Raw genomic sequence first — 14,162 nt, forward strand, 5'->3', positions numbered from 1 at the left:
ACGTTTAAAAGGCTTCAGAGCTCTCTCTCCCACCAGAGGCCAGGGTACTGGGGTGTTAGCAGTAGAAAAGAACATATTTACCAACTAACACTACTCTTGTTTAACACAGGTAGCCTGTGTTCCTCCGATGTATCAGTGATGCCAGTAACTAAGTAGTAATATAAAGAAGTTTTAAATATCTGGATGGCTACGCCAGGCAGAAACTGACTATTAGCTGTAATTTGAGTGAGGATACAGGGAAGCTTGGATCCCCAATTTGGGTAGAGAAATTTTTCTATCAAGTGGCACAATTGCTCTGTGTGATTACCTGAAATCATCGGTGCTACCATATAGGCCTTTCTGGCTCTTGACACATCCTTAGGTGCTGTCAAAGAAACAGAAGGATTGCACAAAGGATATCTATCATATCTTTATTTACATATCATGGAAACACACATGCAACATGTCACAGGATTTACTACAACGGAACAGCCTGTCCCTATCTCCTGTTACCAAAAATTTTATTTTTGGCTCACTAGGAAAACTATCACTTCCCCAGAAAGCTCCTAAAAATAAGCATTAAAAATAACAGACTTGGCAGGATAACTACATGAGTGAGAGCTGCAGGCTGGGATGTCTTGCCACATCCTTGCAGAAACCAGGTAGTTCTCTGGAAGCAAGAAAGGAAGGAAGGAGTGGGACTGGATGGTCCCAAAGAAGACAGGTAGGAAGCGGTAGTGTGTAACAGCTAGGGAATATCTGTCTGTAGCAGTGAACAAGGGAGAGAGCAAGAGCTCTGTCAGGGGGTCCCCTCTCACCTGGGCAGCCAGCTTCCTGCTGATCCATTTCCCATGTTTGATTCCACCAAGAGGCTACAAGCTTCCTGTCTCCTAGGAACCTCTGGTCCTTAAGGAGGATCTACCTTTCTTCTCAAGCAATAGTTAAGGGGTAAAGTTTAAGCTCAAATCCCCTTTGACTTGAAGGAACTTTCATATCTTGCCTCTGTTGAGAGAAGAAACTACAGAGCCTTTTCCTGCCAGGACCATCAGAACGTCAGTCATGATCATCTCTTACTAACCGGCAGAGGGGCCTCATCCTGATGGCAGGAATGTGCCGGGGGAAGGGAGGGTGAGTGCAGCCCTGGTATGGAAAAGGCTGAGGCCACTCTATTTGTAATTAACATGAGCTTCAGTTTGGTTGGAACCTGGCATGTTCAGAGCCTGCAGCTTCAGCCATTTTCTTGTCTTTTTCCTCTAATTCCAATTGCTAGGTATAAATAGTTTGACACCACCTCATGACCATCCAGGCAGGAGTCCCTCCCTCCTAAACATTAATGAATGATCCCTGCTCTCCGTTGGCTGATTCAGGCTCCACACAGCGCCCTTTCCTCCGGGTCACTCTTCGGTTCCGGTGGAATTTGGCATAACAACGTAGCCCTATGGAAAAGACACACATAAGTGAGCAGGAGGGACCAGGGCTCACTACAACAATAATGCCAAACAATTAGTTCTCGGCCTCAGTTCCTGACAGCACCTGCTGCAGTGGGGACAGTCCCAGAGCTGGGAGACCTGAGCTGTGTCAAATGAGGTGGCAGAGAAATGCCTCACATGGGCAAGGCATGTTGCTTTCCGGGTCCCACTATTCTGTTTGGCTCACTGTTCTGGTTTGGGATTCACTGGCTCAGGCAGAAGGTTTCACTGGCTTCTTGAAATACCGATGAATTATCCAGATGGTTTCCAGTGATTTTATGGAAGCCCTGCTTGGTTTCCCCCTATTACTTCCCATTACTGTCTAAGTGATCTCTCCATTGGGAAATTACTATAGACTTAATGTACAGCAGCAATGGCTAGGGAGCTCCCCTTGCTATTTATTTCCCTGAAGCTTCAGGAGAGGAGGGAAGAGACTTTGAAGTATATTACTGGGAGGTCTGATCCAAAGCTCACTGCTGATCTTCAGTTTCTCTGTTTTGGATGCTGGAAGTGCAGGGTCTGAAGGAAGCTATCTGATAAAGTGTTGATGAATACTAAAGGGAAAGAAGGCATTTTATGTGTAAAAAACATCAGTACCTATTCACCCATGGCAGTGGAAGGCAATGGGAACCTCTGGTGAAGGTAACTCATCAGTTTCTGGCACTGATAGTTTTATCTTTTGGTGTCTATTGTCTGACTTTGTTACACCAGAAGGCATAGCTAGTTGGGCCAGACAGAGTACAGCCTATGCGTAAATAATTCTCATGAAAGCCCTGATTCTCAGTAGCCCAGGATCTGGTCATTGGGTTTGGCAGAAGCTGATTTGATCATCCTAGAAACTGCAACTCTTTTTGCTTCCAGAGCAGGCAGCAGATAGCAACAGTGCCAGCATCCCCAGAGTGGGGGAGGCTGAGGATTTATAGCTTTTATGATGAGACAGCCCATAAACTGTCCTTGAGTACTTATACACGGGAGATCCAGCCGATGCCAAAGGTCACTGAGCAGCCTTTTGGAGTGCATGTTCCTGGGCTATGTTGAGACCAGCTACCTTGAAGCTGGGGTTTTGCCTCTCATTACCAAACCCCCCAGGGCAGTCTGGTCTCCCAGGAGAGCACACAAGATCAGAGCTCTGCTCTTATCTAGGCATCTTGTCTATCTTATCTGGACCCTACATCTCTGGGGATCTTTTTAACGCTACAGAGGATGAACATTTGGCATCAGTTTATAACTAGCTTAAGCATAAAGCAGGGCCAGGGGGTGGGGGGGTGGGGAGCAGCCCTCATTAGGCTTGCAGAAACACTTTTCTAGGCTAATCTATCAGAATATCAACTTTGAGGAGGAACTTCAAGTGTTACACGACACACCCAAGGTGAAGACTATCATGTAACATTGCAATTCCAGAAAGCAGTCTGTTTAATTGGGTGAATGACCTGGTTCAAGTCTCTAGGTACCCAACACAGGTCACAAAATTTGGCCACCAGAGTTTTGTTCTGGCAGACAAGACGCAGTGCCTGGAGCTGATCTTGAACATGTTCAGACTAGAAGAGTGCCTTTCAACATCTTCATAACACAACTGTCCATTAAGGGCTGCTGTGGATTCTTCAGAAATAGTTTTAAGAAACAAAGGTCTATGTCCTTTCCGCATGTACTAAATTGCAACAGTTTCGGTTGAAATTAACTCAGGAAAGTCATATTAGGCATATGGTCATGTAAAACAAGGACAGTAGTCTGTTTTTATAACTTGTGATACTTGAAAGCACCATTGAAGTGTTAATATATTGTGGCTGCTTCTGTTAGGTTTGTAGATATCAGGATTTTTGTTTTCAAGATGGAGAACAAGATATCCTAGACAACTCAATGGTCACACTGAGTCAGTTGCAGGGAAAGGCTAAGAGCAGCAGAGTATGGCTCCTGTTTTCACATGCAAACCACTATTCCGAGTCAACGCAGCCAACTATGAAGCCAGCTGGAAGGGGGAGAGCAAAGAGCTGAACTCACCTTCAGTGCACATACAGTCATCATAACATTTGTTGTTAAGGCCTCGATTGTGTGGTTTGCAGAGGTGCTCACGCAAGTCGCAACAAGAGCCTGCAACACAGGAACAAGGGTCAGCACAGCTCATTTATCCTCTTCCCTTGTAGGGCTATTGACACCCATGACAGCTGCATGGTACAGATATCATCTGTTCCCACAACACACCTAGAGAGCCTCTGCCCTCCCCTCTGCATGCCACTTTCCATCAGTATTAAAAAATCAGGATAGTTGTCTTAGAACCTGGGCTAGATTTCAAATAATCTTATATCTGAAGACTCTACCGAGCTGATCCTGACCTGGGAGGCAGTCAAGGTGGTGATCACATGGCTCTCCTTCAGCTGTCACTGTTTCATTTCCGCTGTTGGGGCTCTTACTGCGGCGTTTCTCTATGGAAAAAAAAACAGAGGCTGATAGAAAATTTCATGCTAGTGTTTTTATTTTGGAGCCTATATTGTTCCAGGGTAAAAACAGCCTCAAACTTCAAGAGTTTGAACTGTAAACCTTCATGGTCTAATCTCCTCCCTATTTCTCAACCCTCCGTCTGTCATTTTTTCCTCTGCCCTCAAACTATGCATCCAAATGAGAAACATTCTGAAACTGAGCACAAAACACAATCAGCATTATGCTTTTCCTTTCTTTCCCCACCACTGTGATCTCACATGATTCAGCACATCTGTGAACACTAACCACGGGACAAGCCTTACAGAATGACTTCTGGGAAAGAGGACAGGGAAGTTTAGCACCTTTCTTTTTAGCAGATGGCCACATTTCTGGTTTGAGATCCTCATAATCTGTCCAGTCAAAGAGTGCCATATCTAGGGTGGGCATCACATCCCCATCTTGCCTGAGGCGGGCCTGCAAATCACAAGAAACCAAAGAGACAATGGATTACACCTCTGTAGTGACACTGAAGTCTTTTGCAAATTTTCCTGGTGCTTTTAGACCTTAAAAAGGCTTTATGATTTCTGTCCCCTCCCCACACCCCGTCTTGTCCACTGGGGTTTCTTGGCATCTCATTTTCAGAAGGAAAGAGCTTTCCCTTGTTGCAGCGGAAGCCAAGAGGGAAGTTTCCACTGCTTCTATGTGTGGACAAAAGGTGAGCAAGGAGCATTAGGACATGCTGCCTCTCCAGCCATGTGCTCCTACTGCCTCTCTGGTCTTCCGAGCTGAATGAAGATGGCTAGCTAAGGGAGAGGTAGGGCAGGGAAGAGAAGCGACTAAAGGAACTGCTTATGAAGAAAAGGAGTTTAGATGTCTCCAAGACAGAGAGCTGCTTTTTTTTTTTTTTTGCTTTTGCTGGCTTTGGTGTTAAGCAAGCACTTACCTTTAACTGAAAAGAAATAAACCAACCAAAAACTGGACCTTAGCTGCAGGAGATTTCTGTCTGCATCAGAGGTACGGTGCAGTTACCAGCTTCCTCTTTACCTGTGACCGTGGTGATGTGGCTGGAAGAACAGGAGGCTCTTCTGTGGAAACAGCTAGTTCCAGTGCAGTGATGAGAAGCATGGTGGGAGTCAGACCTGTAGCTTCCTCTGCCTGGAGGTTTTGAAACTGTTCTGCAAAGCTTTCAGGCTTCTTATACAGGGAACTTGGCCCATTATCAGGAGTCTTCCCTGCAGAGGGCAACAGGTACAATAGCATTAGCTTTCTCACCCCTTTTCCCTCCATGTGCCATATATTTAACTCAGATGAATTCAGATTTCATCCAGCCACTGGGCAGTGTTCTACCACCCTGATCTGCTGTTTAGACCAGCGTAAAACGGAGTCATGTGCTATTAAATTAAAGTGATAGATCAGGTCCAGAGTATATGCATCTTGATTTTTACACGTTTAAGTCATACATAATCACATCTTCTTGAAGATATGTCTATGTCTTGCTTAAGAAGCAAAGGATTTCTTCTGGTCTCAAGCGTACATTTTAAAACTGATGGATTAAGCTGCTTGCAAATACCTGTGAACACATTCTTATCTGATTTTTAGTAGTGGGTTATTTCAATTTAGCTTAAGTCAGGACCTACCTAACTTGAAATAAGAATATCTTCTCAGCCCAGGCCCTGCTTTTCCTAAGTATTAATTTAAAAATAGACCTTAAGTTAAACCAAAGAAACAAGGCCTGTTTTGTAGTCTGCAAACATTGCTTCAAACCAGTTTTGTTGCATACTCTTCTATATTGCTTAACATGAGTTGTTTAGTCAGTTCCCTAAGAAGACAATAGAGTTCTTACTGATGCAGGGAGGAGTGACAGCTGGAACTCGGGGATAGCGACACCCAGCTTGTCAAATAGTGTAGATTGCCACAAATTGCCTGGCTTTAACAGAACTAAAGATTTACCACACTGAGCACACCATACCACAGAGACACACACCCACAACTTGACCTGCAAAGGAAAGCAGTCCCAGTCAAAAACAAGCAACGTTTTAAATTAGTGCAATTTCACACATGCAAAATTTATATTTCTTTGTGGTTCAGCATAAATATAGAAGAATACAAGCTCTGATGAGAAGAAATTTATTTTCAAGCTAAGTAGAAGTTTTGTATTATTTCTAGTTCTAGTAATCTTTCAAAGTCAAAGGAGAGACTGAGCTTGGCTTGGCTCGTGTTTGTTCATATATTGAACCATTTACTAAAAAAGCAAAAAAAGAGGAGGCCACCCCAAAACAACCCCTCAGGTCCTAGAAACTTTCAGAGCTCCCCCTGTAAGGCAAACCAGGTCATTTTTCCCAAAATTGCAGCCAGCAGTTAAAAACCTCTGGTTCTGGAGTTCCCCTTTTTTCTTGTGCCTCTTTTGTTTGGCAGATTTCTCCCCAGAGCAAGCACGCATCCCACACCCTCCACATACCCATGCGGCTCAACCACAGCTGCATCTTCTTGCCCTCACACAAGTGACACTCATTTCCACTGACCCAACAGCCTCAGCTTCCCTTGGAGCTCAAATACCTCTGTGGTGCTTCAGCCTGTCTTTGCGGCTGTGTCGCCGATGTTCTCGGTTCTGCTTCTTTCCTCTCTCAGACCCAGGGGACTGGTTCTCCCTCTCAGGATATGGGAGCTCAAAACCCAGGAACACATCCTTATTCTGTTTCAGGGCTGCTGGCTGTCCCTCTGCTGCCAGCTCTTCCACAGCTGGAGCTCCGCTACCCATTCTGAGGGCCTCTTCCCCTGCTGGCTGCCCTCTAGAAGGCATGGCATGGACCCTCTCCTTCTTGGCCAAGCCATGCTTGTGGTGGTGCCCACTTCTGGGCTGCTGCAGCCACATCTCTTGATTTTGAAGATGGTTGTTGTTCTCTGGGACATTTTTGAGCTTTGTGGCAGGGTCCAGGGAGACTGCAAGACTGATGTCAGAAAGAACCAGCACACACAGGAAAAGGAAAGGAGAGGAGAAGGTGGAAGAAGTTGCCATAATCCTGGGTGCTTTGCCTCACCTGCAATTAAAATTAAAAAAAAAAAAAAAAAGCAACCAAATTCTAGGAACTGTAAAGGCAAGCACGATTCAGACCTAGGACACTTGGATGAAACCAATTATGGTGTCCAGAGCTGGAAGTGATTCTTTTTTTCCCCCTCCTTGGTTACCTCCTCCTGTCCCAGCCCTTGTTACAGCAGCTGAGACACACGTGCAGGGCCTGCAGGGCTGAGAGGTCCCAGTTTCATGTGCAAATGAGGGCCATCAATCAGTAGGACACTTCCCTTTGATTCCTGACTAGCCCCCCTACCCTCCCATTCACAGCCTACCATCTGAGGGGCTGGGGAGGCTGGCTCCTGCAGGCCACAGCTCCAGAGCCGCCTGCACAGCACCAGCTGTCTGGCTAGGGCTGTTTGCTGCCAGGTTGGCATCCTGGGCCTGGCTGGCACTGGCCTCTCCTCACTGCTGGTTTCCTTGCAATGAAGATGTTAGGATGAACAGAACTGGAGGCAGATGGTGGCCTTGCAGGACCAGCAACAGCTCTGAGCAGCTCAAGACGGAGAGACACACACATGCACACACATACTGCTTCAGGGTGGCTGAAACTGGTCAAGGGAAGAAAAAACACTGGAAATTTTGTGCTAATACCTCACAATATAGCAGAGAAACAAACTTTCTGCTGTCAGCAGAGCAGGGGATGTTGGTCTAAAGACCAAGGGGCAAGGGCAGGGAGGCAGACTGAGTTTTCCCTAGCTTGTCCCACTTTCCCTCCTTGACCCTACACAGGTCACTTCACCTTACCCCACCAGGTGAGGCTGTCACTGGGAGGGTAATTTAAGTCCAAAGAACACCGAGACCAGGTCCCTCAGCACAGTGGCTGCACAGTATTCTCATTCATTCTGCTTCACGGTAATATTTTTGAGGGTCTTCCTTCATCCCTGGGTTTGTGTTATGAGACATGGCTTTGGGACATTGCAGAAGTCAGACGCTTCTCCAGTTAGGTCATTCTCCCCTGTCCTTTCCCACAAAAGGGGGAAAGGGATTTTCAGCATTTCCAGTGCAGCTTTTCACTTTGGGGTAGCTTTCTCAGACTGTCCCTCTCAAGCTGGTCGGATGAAGGCATTCTTAAAGCCAGAGTTCCCTGTGACACTGTCACAAAACCAGGCCTATGCTTACATTTGAGAAATACTGTTCACAAAGTTACAGCCACAGCTCTTCACTCGACCTCCTCCCCATCTTTCTTGCACCCCAGCCCCCAGCTGCACCTGATTTCCATCTGTCTGTTCACCAGGCAAACCACTTTGCTGCATAATTACAATGGCTTGTACTCCCTCCTCCAGGTGTTTTTCTGCCTGACCAGCCATTGTCACCTGTGAAGGGCAGCAGGTAACATCCCTTTAGGCCAATCTCAGTGCCTTTTTGTGAAGCTGACAGGAGACACCCTAAGAATGGCCTTGGTTCTTCCTCTCCTCTTTTCTTTTAACCTGTGAGACAGGTGTGAAATGTTTTGAGTCAGTGAAACCTCTGCCATCATAGTAGCCCCAGCCTCATGGAGCACCTGGGAAGTTTGCAGGGAGATGTCTTCATCCTCTTAATTGAAAAGCCTGCTTACTCATTTACCAGCAGATTCTGCCTTTCCAAGATTCATCTCTCTTGTTGCTTAGAGCCTGGGTGCAGATTTTCAGCTCAGACCTCCCCTGGAAAGAGGTAGGCAGCACAGGGACCTTCTCTTTAATGCAGTGTCTGAAAAGCAGGGCTTTCTACTGGCCACAGAGGACAACAAACCGCTACCTGAGTACTGAATTAGGAGGTGCTGGGTGGTTCATTTGCCAAAGGCATAACACTGAAATAGTACTTTATTGGCAGCTACCTGGAACAAAGGAAAACCAGGCCAACAGCTAAATCTATTAAGAAAGCGCTTGAAATCCTGCTTCAAACTCAATGGAACAAATAGCAACCAAGCAAAACCCAAGCTCTGCATCTACAGTCTTTGTTTTTTCCTAGGATTTTCTCTTTAAGAACCAGAGCAAACCAGCTGCATCAAGGCAGCATTCAGAACAACTCAAAGAGCTGGAAACAGCATCTTACCTTTTCATCTGTAGGCAAAATGCCAAGAGGAGAGAACAAGTGCAAAGAGAATGCAAGGCAGGTGTCTCCTATCTCACTCACACAGACATGGGCTCTTTGATGGTGAACCCGACAGACACATTAGCTGTGGATTCTGGTTTTCAGCAGGAGCTAGAAAGCAGCTAAATGCTGCAGGGCAGTTATACAGAAGGTCTGCTTCAACGTGCAGGGGGCATTTATTTAAGCTGCCCAGCTGTCTTGTTGGCATGACACAGGATGAAAGTGCAGCTAGAGCACGTGGGTTGCCTCATCCCTGCACTGGCTGAGAGGGCAGGCTAACATGCTGTGTTACTGTGTCAATGGCAATCTTGCATTAATAATGCAGATAAATACCTGCCCTGCACTGTTGTCAGGGGAGGTCTGAGCCGTTCGCCAAACGAAAACAGTGCATGCACAAGTTTTGGTACCTTGGCTTAACGCAACACTGCTCTGCCAGAGGCACAGAAGTCCCAGCCTTCTCTTAACCAATTATTTGCATGTCGTGATCTATCTTTAACGTCAGAAACCTCTTCCTACATTCTGCATTTTTCTTACCCTATAGAAGCTGTAAAATTCACACTTCCAAAAGACAGCTAGAAGACACAATGGCATCCCTGGTTCTCCTCAGTGCTCAAGTTCATCAATATCTGAGCACCAAAGTAAACTCCACTCTCTCCTCTGTTACAACCACAGTCCACAAAAGAAGCCCGTGCTAGCCCCGGGCTTGTTGATGTAGGTGACAGCAATGGTCTCACACTGCTGATGCACCTTTTCTGCAAAGGGTGACGTTCTGCCCAGACACATAGGCCAGGCAGAAAGAAGTCTGGTTTTGTAAGGAGATGATTTTCCTAAACTGCGCTAAAACAAATACACGTCAGAAGTCCAGAACTCATCCTTTTCTTAGGGTTCATATAGTAATAAAGGAAATATCTAAAGAACTTGCCAAGTTAAGCTGCCCCTGTAGTTCTTCACAACAAGAGACCCACATCCTCCTTACTCCACCCAGTGCCTTGCACTTCAGTTTTATATATATATATATATATATAAAAATATATATCTCCTCAGGATTATGAACCACCTGCCTCTTGAGGTAGCAAATTTGCCTAGTAACAAGAAAATGTGTAAAGCAAAGATAAGGCCTTAGCACTACCCAGGGTGCAGGCTCAGGGCTGATGAATAAGTTGCGGTGCTCTCTCTCAGCCACTATTTCTGATCCATTTTGGGTTGCTAGTGGATGGTCACAACCCTGTAAGGGAAATCAGGGGTTGTTTTGCATCTTGAGTAACTTTCCCTGTGGGCAGTCTCTTTCTCTGTACTCACTGATACAACTGCTATTACTCTGCTCTCTGCTTGCAATCCTGCCAGGCAGCCATGGACTGAGCAGGTACATAGAAACTCAGGCCTGTTTTTTCCCCTATAAATACAGTTATGTCACCTTGGTGGGGAATTAGGCTCTGAAACTGCCACTGCTGTATTTGTTTTGTATTTGACAAAGCAGGACCATCAGATCATCTACGTTCATTCACGTAGCTGCCTTAAAACATGATACATGACAGTCCTAGCCTTAACTTTTGACTTCATGTCACAGCCAAGAGAAGCAACACACTTGAACCAAGAAATAGAGAGTATCAAGATCCTTTATCACCCCAGACCACAGTGATGCGGTTTGTATGCTTAAGGGCTGCACTAAGCTAGGCCCAAGTACATACTCTGGGCCAGATTTCTCTTTGGCTCTGATAAGCTCAGACTTTGGCAGGAGTGCGTAAAGAATTCCCGGACTCCAGACAATCCCAAGCTGCAGCAATAGACAAAGTGTATATGCATCTACATGGGTGTTGTGTGCGTGTGCATGTGTGGCAGGGATGATAGACAATAAACCCAGCTTCGTGTGCCAGGCTCCCTGTAAATAAGAAGCCACAGGGTGATGGATGGGCTTGGGAAGGCCTGGAGCAGAATGGACAGGGTAGGCTCTATGGTAGCTGACATGCAGAGAGCTGGCTGGAGCCAGGAGGATGGCATTGTGCAGATAAATGAGATTTCACTTCCCTGCTGGGTCTCTTTCCATCTGTTTTTCTGTTTCTGGAGGCAAATGCTGGGAAGCTTCATATACTATCTGCCAAGAGACCTTCCCATTTCAAAGGGATCTCTCCAAGCTTTCTAGAGTCCCCAAAAGCAGACAGGTAATCTTATATGCACCCTTCTCTTTTCCTCCCTGGGGCAAAAGTAATAACACTGTTCTTCTCTCCAACATTTCTTGCACACTCACTTTGTAAAGAATATTTTATTTTTTGCTGCTGGCCCAGACAACCTTGGGATGACAGAGCAGCAGAGTGCCCTGCTCACAGATCTCCTGCCCTTTTGGGTCCCCCTTCAAAGCTACCCTCCTCCTTCCTTAAGTTTCCTTTATCCATCACCTTTCCTACGTACCTTGCCTTTCATATTTATCTGACTCCACAGTTTCCTTGTCCCTCATGACTGTTTGGTGTGAGAGATTTTCCCTCTCTATTTAGCTGTTTAGGCTAGGTTACTTGAATCCCGCCACCACCCTTTGAAACATCTACCTGCCTTTTGCTTGTGTTGTTTTCTCTCACTTTCAGCCACCACGAAACAGCTCTCCACTGTAGAAAGGGCCAAATTCACTAATACACTAATTGCACAGTGGCACAAGAGACAGGACATAAAGACTCAGGTTTGCAGGGGTTTGACTAGTAGCTGTAGTTGCCCCTGTGCCTCCACAAAGCATCTTACTGGGGGCGACTCACACCCAGTGGCCACTTGAAATGTGACTCTCAGAATCATAGAATTCACGTAGAATCACAAAATACACATTCATAGACACACTCAACATTAGTTGAAGGGCTGGAACTGGGACTCCCTTTCGCTGACCCACTGGCCGAGGCAATCTCTTCCCTTTGCCGGTAGCTCTGGCTGACAGACTGCGCTCTGCCTGCCTAACCACTGAGGACAGGAGCGGCTTGTTCACACAGCGTGACCCACGAGATACCCTCTCCTGCAGCCCAGCTTGTGAGCAAGCCAGCAGTTTTGTACTCATCACTGAGTCACTGCTAAGCTCCAGCACCCTGGCTTTGATGAACACTGGACACCTTGCAAATCCTTCAAGTCACTACGTGCCCCTCTCCTTCAGCCACAGCCATGGCACCCTTTCTCCTGTGCCAAGCCTGACCCGCACAGAGGGCTTCACTGCTCAGTGTCAGTGTGCGAGCAGGGAGGGTGCAGCACCAACATCCTCCAGGGACAGAGCAGCCCAGCAAGTCACTGCATTGAAGTGGAAGAGGGGCACATGAATGAATATGCAGTACCCTCTGCTCTGCTTCCCCCTGGGACTTCACGAGTGGCTGACACAGCCATCATAGGCAACCTGCTATCAAACAGAGTCTACGCTACCCAATAATGAGATTAAAATAGCAATGAGTCCGAGATTAGCATCCAAGATATAGTCGCTTGCTGTCACCACAGCAGAGAAGACTCTCCAGTTTAATGCACAATGCCTAGTGACAAATGAGACACAATCAATAGCAAAGGTCATTGCTCACCCAGCTGGAAAGCACCCGCCAGTGTGACAGGGAGGAAGGGGGGCAGATTTGGCCCAATCTTCACTGGGGGAAGAGTGGATGTGTCCCGACTGGCAGAGCAGTTAGGCTGTGCTTTCAACATTTTTCCTTGCATGTCATTCTAACTTTGAACCTAAATGTGTAGGATTAATGCCTCCTTCTGCAAGGGAGAGGAGATGGGAACACAAAACCATTTCCATTAAAACATCTGGTTGACGGAAGACTTCAGGTGTGAATTGGATAAATGTCACTTAAATCCTACATGATGAATTACTGGCTGTAATAAGCCATTAACTGATGCCAAATTGATTTAATTCAGAAACAAGGTCTCACTTTTATCAACAGAGGAAGAGCAGAGAATAACCCGCGGGTACTCAGGGGCTTGGGGCGTGTGCATGTGTGGCAGCGCACTGCTCAGCAAACACAATGACTCTGTGGGAAAAGCTTCTTTCACCCCTCGGACACTTTCCTGCAGCAGCTCTGGCTCAGAGCCGGGACGTACCCCTGGGGTGCGCGAGGGGCTCAGCAGCTACCTGCGAGAGGGCCGATGCCTCTGTCCGAAGAGACTTTCCTTCCACGCAAGGGGAGAGCCATCTCGGGAGGGAGCTTGCAGTAGCCCCTCAAGTAGCGGGGACTTGCAGCCGGGTGGTGGGGCACAAGCCCCAAAGCCCACGCTGCTCATCCCTGCAAGGTGCACGGCGCTGCACACAGCGCTGAGGCCGAGCCGGGGGGCAGAACCGCGGCGGGAGCGGGGGAGCCAGGAGCCTGCTCCCCTGCACGGGTGACAATAGGGCTGGCTGAAGGCACCGCGCACCGGCACCGGGCGCTGTCCAGGCTCGGAGCTCGGCTCCCACCACCGAGCGATGCCGCCGCGACCCGAGGCACCGCGCACCGGGGGCGCCCCGGCGGCGGCAGCCTGGAGGCGGCGGCACTGGGGGGTCCCCGCCACCCCCGGCCTTTGTCTCCTCCGGGGCGCACGGAAAGTGGGAAAGTGTCGTTCCCCCCGCCCCCCCAATCTCTGGGAAAGCAAAGGGAAATGGGCTCGGCGGAGCATGCACCCCCGGGCTGGGGGCAGGGGGAGCGCGGTGCCGGCGGCGCTGCCTACCTGTCCGCAGCTCCTCGGTCTGGCAGGGCTGAGCCCGGCAGGCAGGGCAGGGCAGCGGCTGTGCGTGCAGCGGGAGGGGAGGCAGGTCTGCCGGGGGGGCAGGGGGGTGTTCAAACCCGAGAGGAGGAGGAGGAGGAGAAGGAGAAGGAGGAGGAGGAGACAGGGGGAAGGCAGTGGGGGAATGTGGGGAGGAACTGGGGACGCCGGGAATCCCGGGGGACTGGGGCGCATGGTGCGGGGGGAGGTGGGGCTGGGAGGGGCTCAGGGTGTGCTGGCCGCGGGGGTGCGGAGGGTGCTGTAGGGGGGTGCTGTAGGGCGTCATGATGCGGGGGTGCCCGGTGCGGAGGAGGGGGGGGGGGGGTGCGGGAGCGCACACCCCGCGCTCCCGCAGGGCTGGTGGCAGGAGCAGTCCCTGCCCCGGCCGGGGACGGGGGCAGACAAAGGACGAAGACAAAGGCAGGGCGGCCCGGCCCGGGTGGGGTGGGGTCGGGTGGGGTGGC

At 48.5% G+C, this 14,162-nt stretch overlaps 1 protein-coding gene across 2 annotated transcripts; it reads right to left on the reverse strand.

Moving 5' to 3' along the window:
* Window positions 1-396: 396 nt before the first annotated feature.
* DRAXIN (dorsal inhibitory axon guidance protein) lies at window positions 397-14,147 on the reverse strand. Of its 2 annotated transcripts, XM_075114280.1 has the most exons (7): window positions 13,663-13,901; window positions 6,420-6,901; window positions 4,908-5,095; window positions 4,226-4,337; window positions 3,779-3,868; window positions 3,447-3,536; window positions 397-1,415 (listed from the first exon to the last, which is right to left on the reverse strand). In XM_075114280.1, the coding sequence occupies exons 2-7, from the start codon at window positions 6,877-6,879 to the stop codon at window positions 1,303-1,305; spliced, it is 1,053 nt and encodes a 350-aa protein (XP_074970381.1). In that variant the 5' UTR covers window positions 6,880-6,901; window positions 13,663-13,901; the 3' UTR covers window positions 397-1,302. The 2 variants fall into 2 exon arrangements, with proteins under 2 accessions (XP_074970381.1, XP_074970382.1); XM_075114281.1 differs by lacking the exon at window positions 6,420-6,901 and having other exon boundaries at window positions 13,663-14,147.
* Window positions 14,148-14,162: the final 15 nt, after the last annotated feature.

Source organism: Phalacrocorax aristotelis, chromosome 19 (genome assembly GCF_949628215.1).
Source record: "Phalacrocorax aristotelis chromosome 19, bGulAri2.1, whole genome shotgun sequence".
Lineage (NCBI taxonomy): Eukaryota > Metazoa > Chordata > Aves > Suliformes > Phalacrocoracidae > Phalacrocorax > Phalacrocorax aristotelis.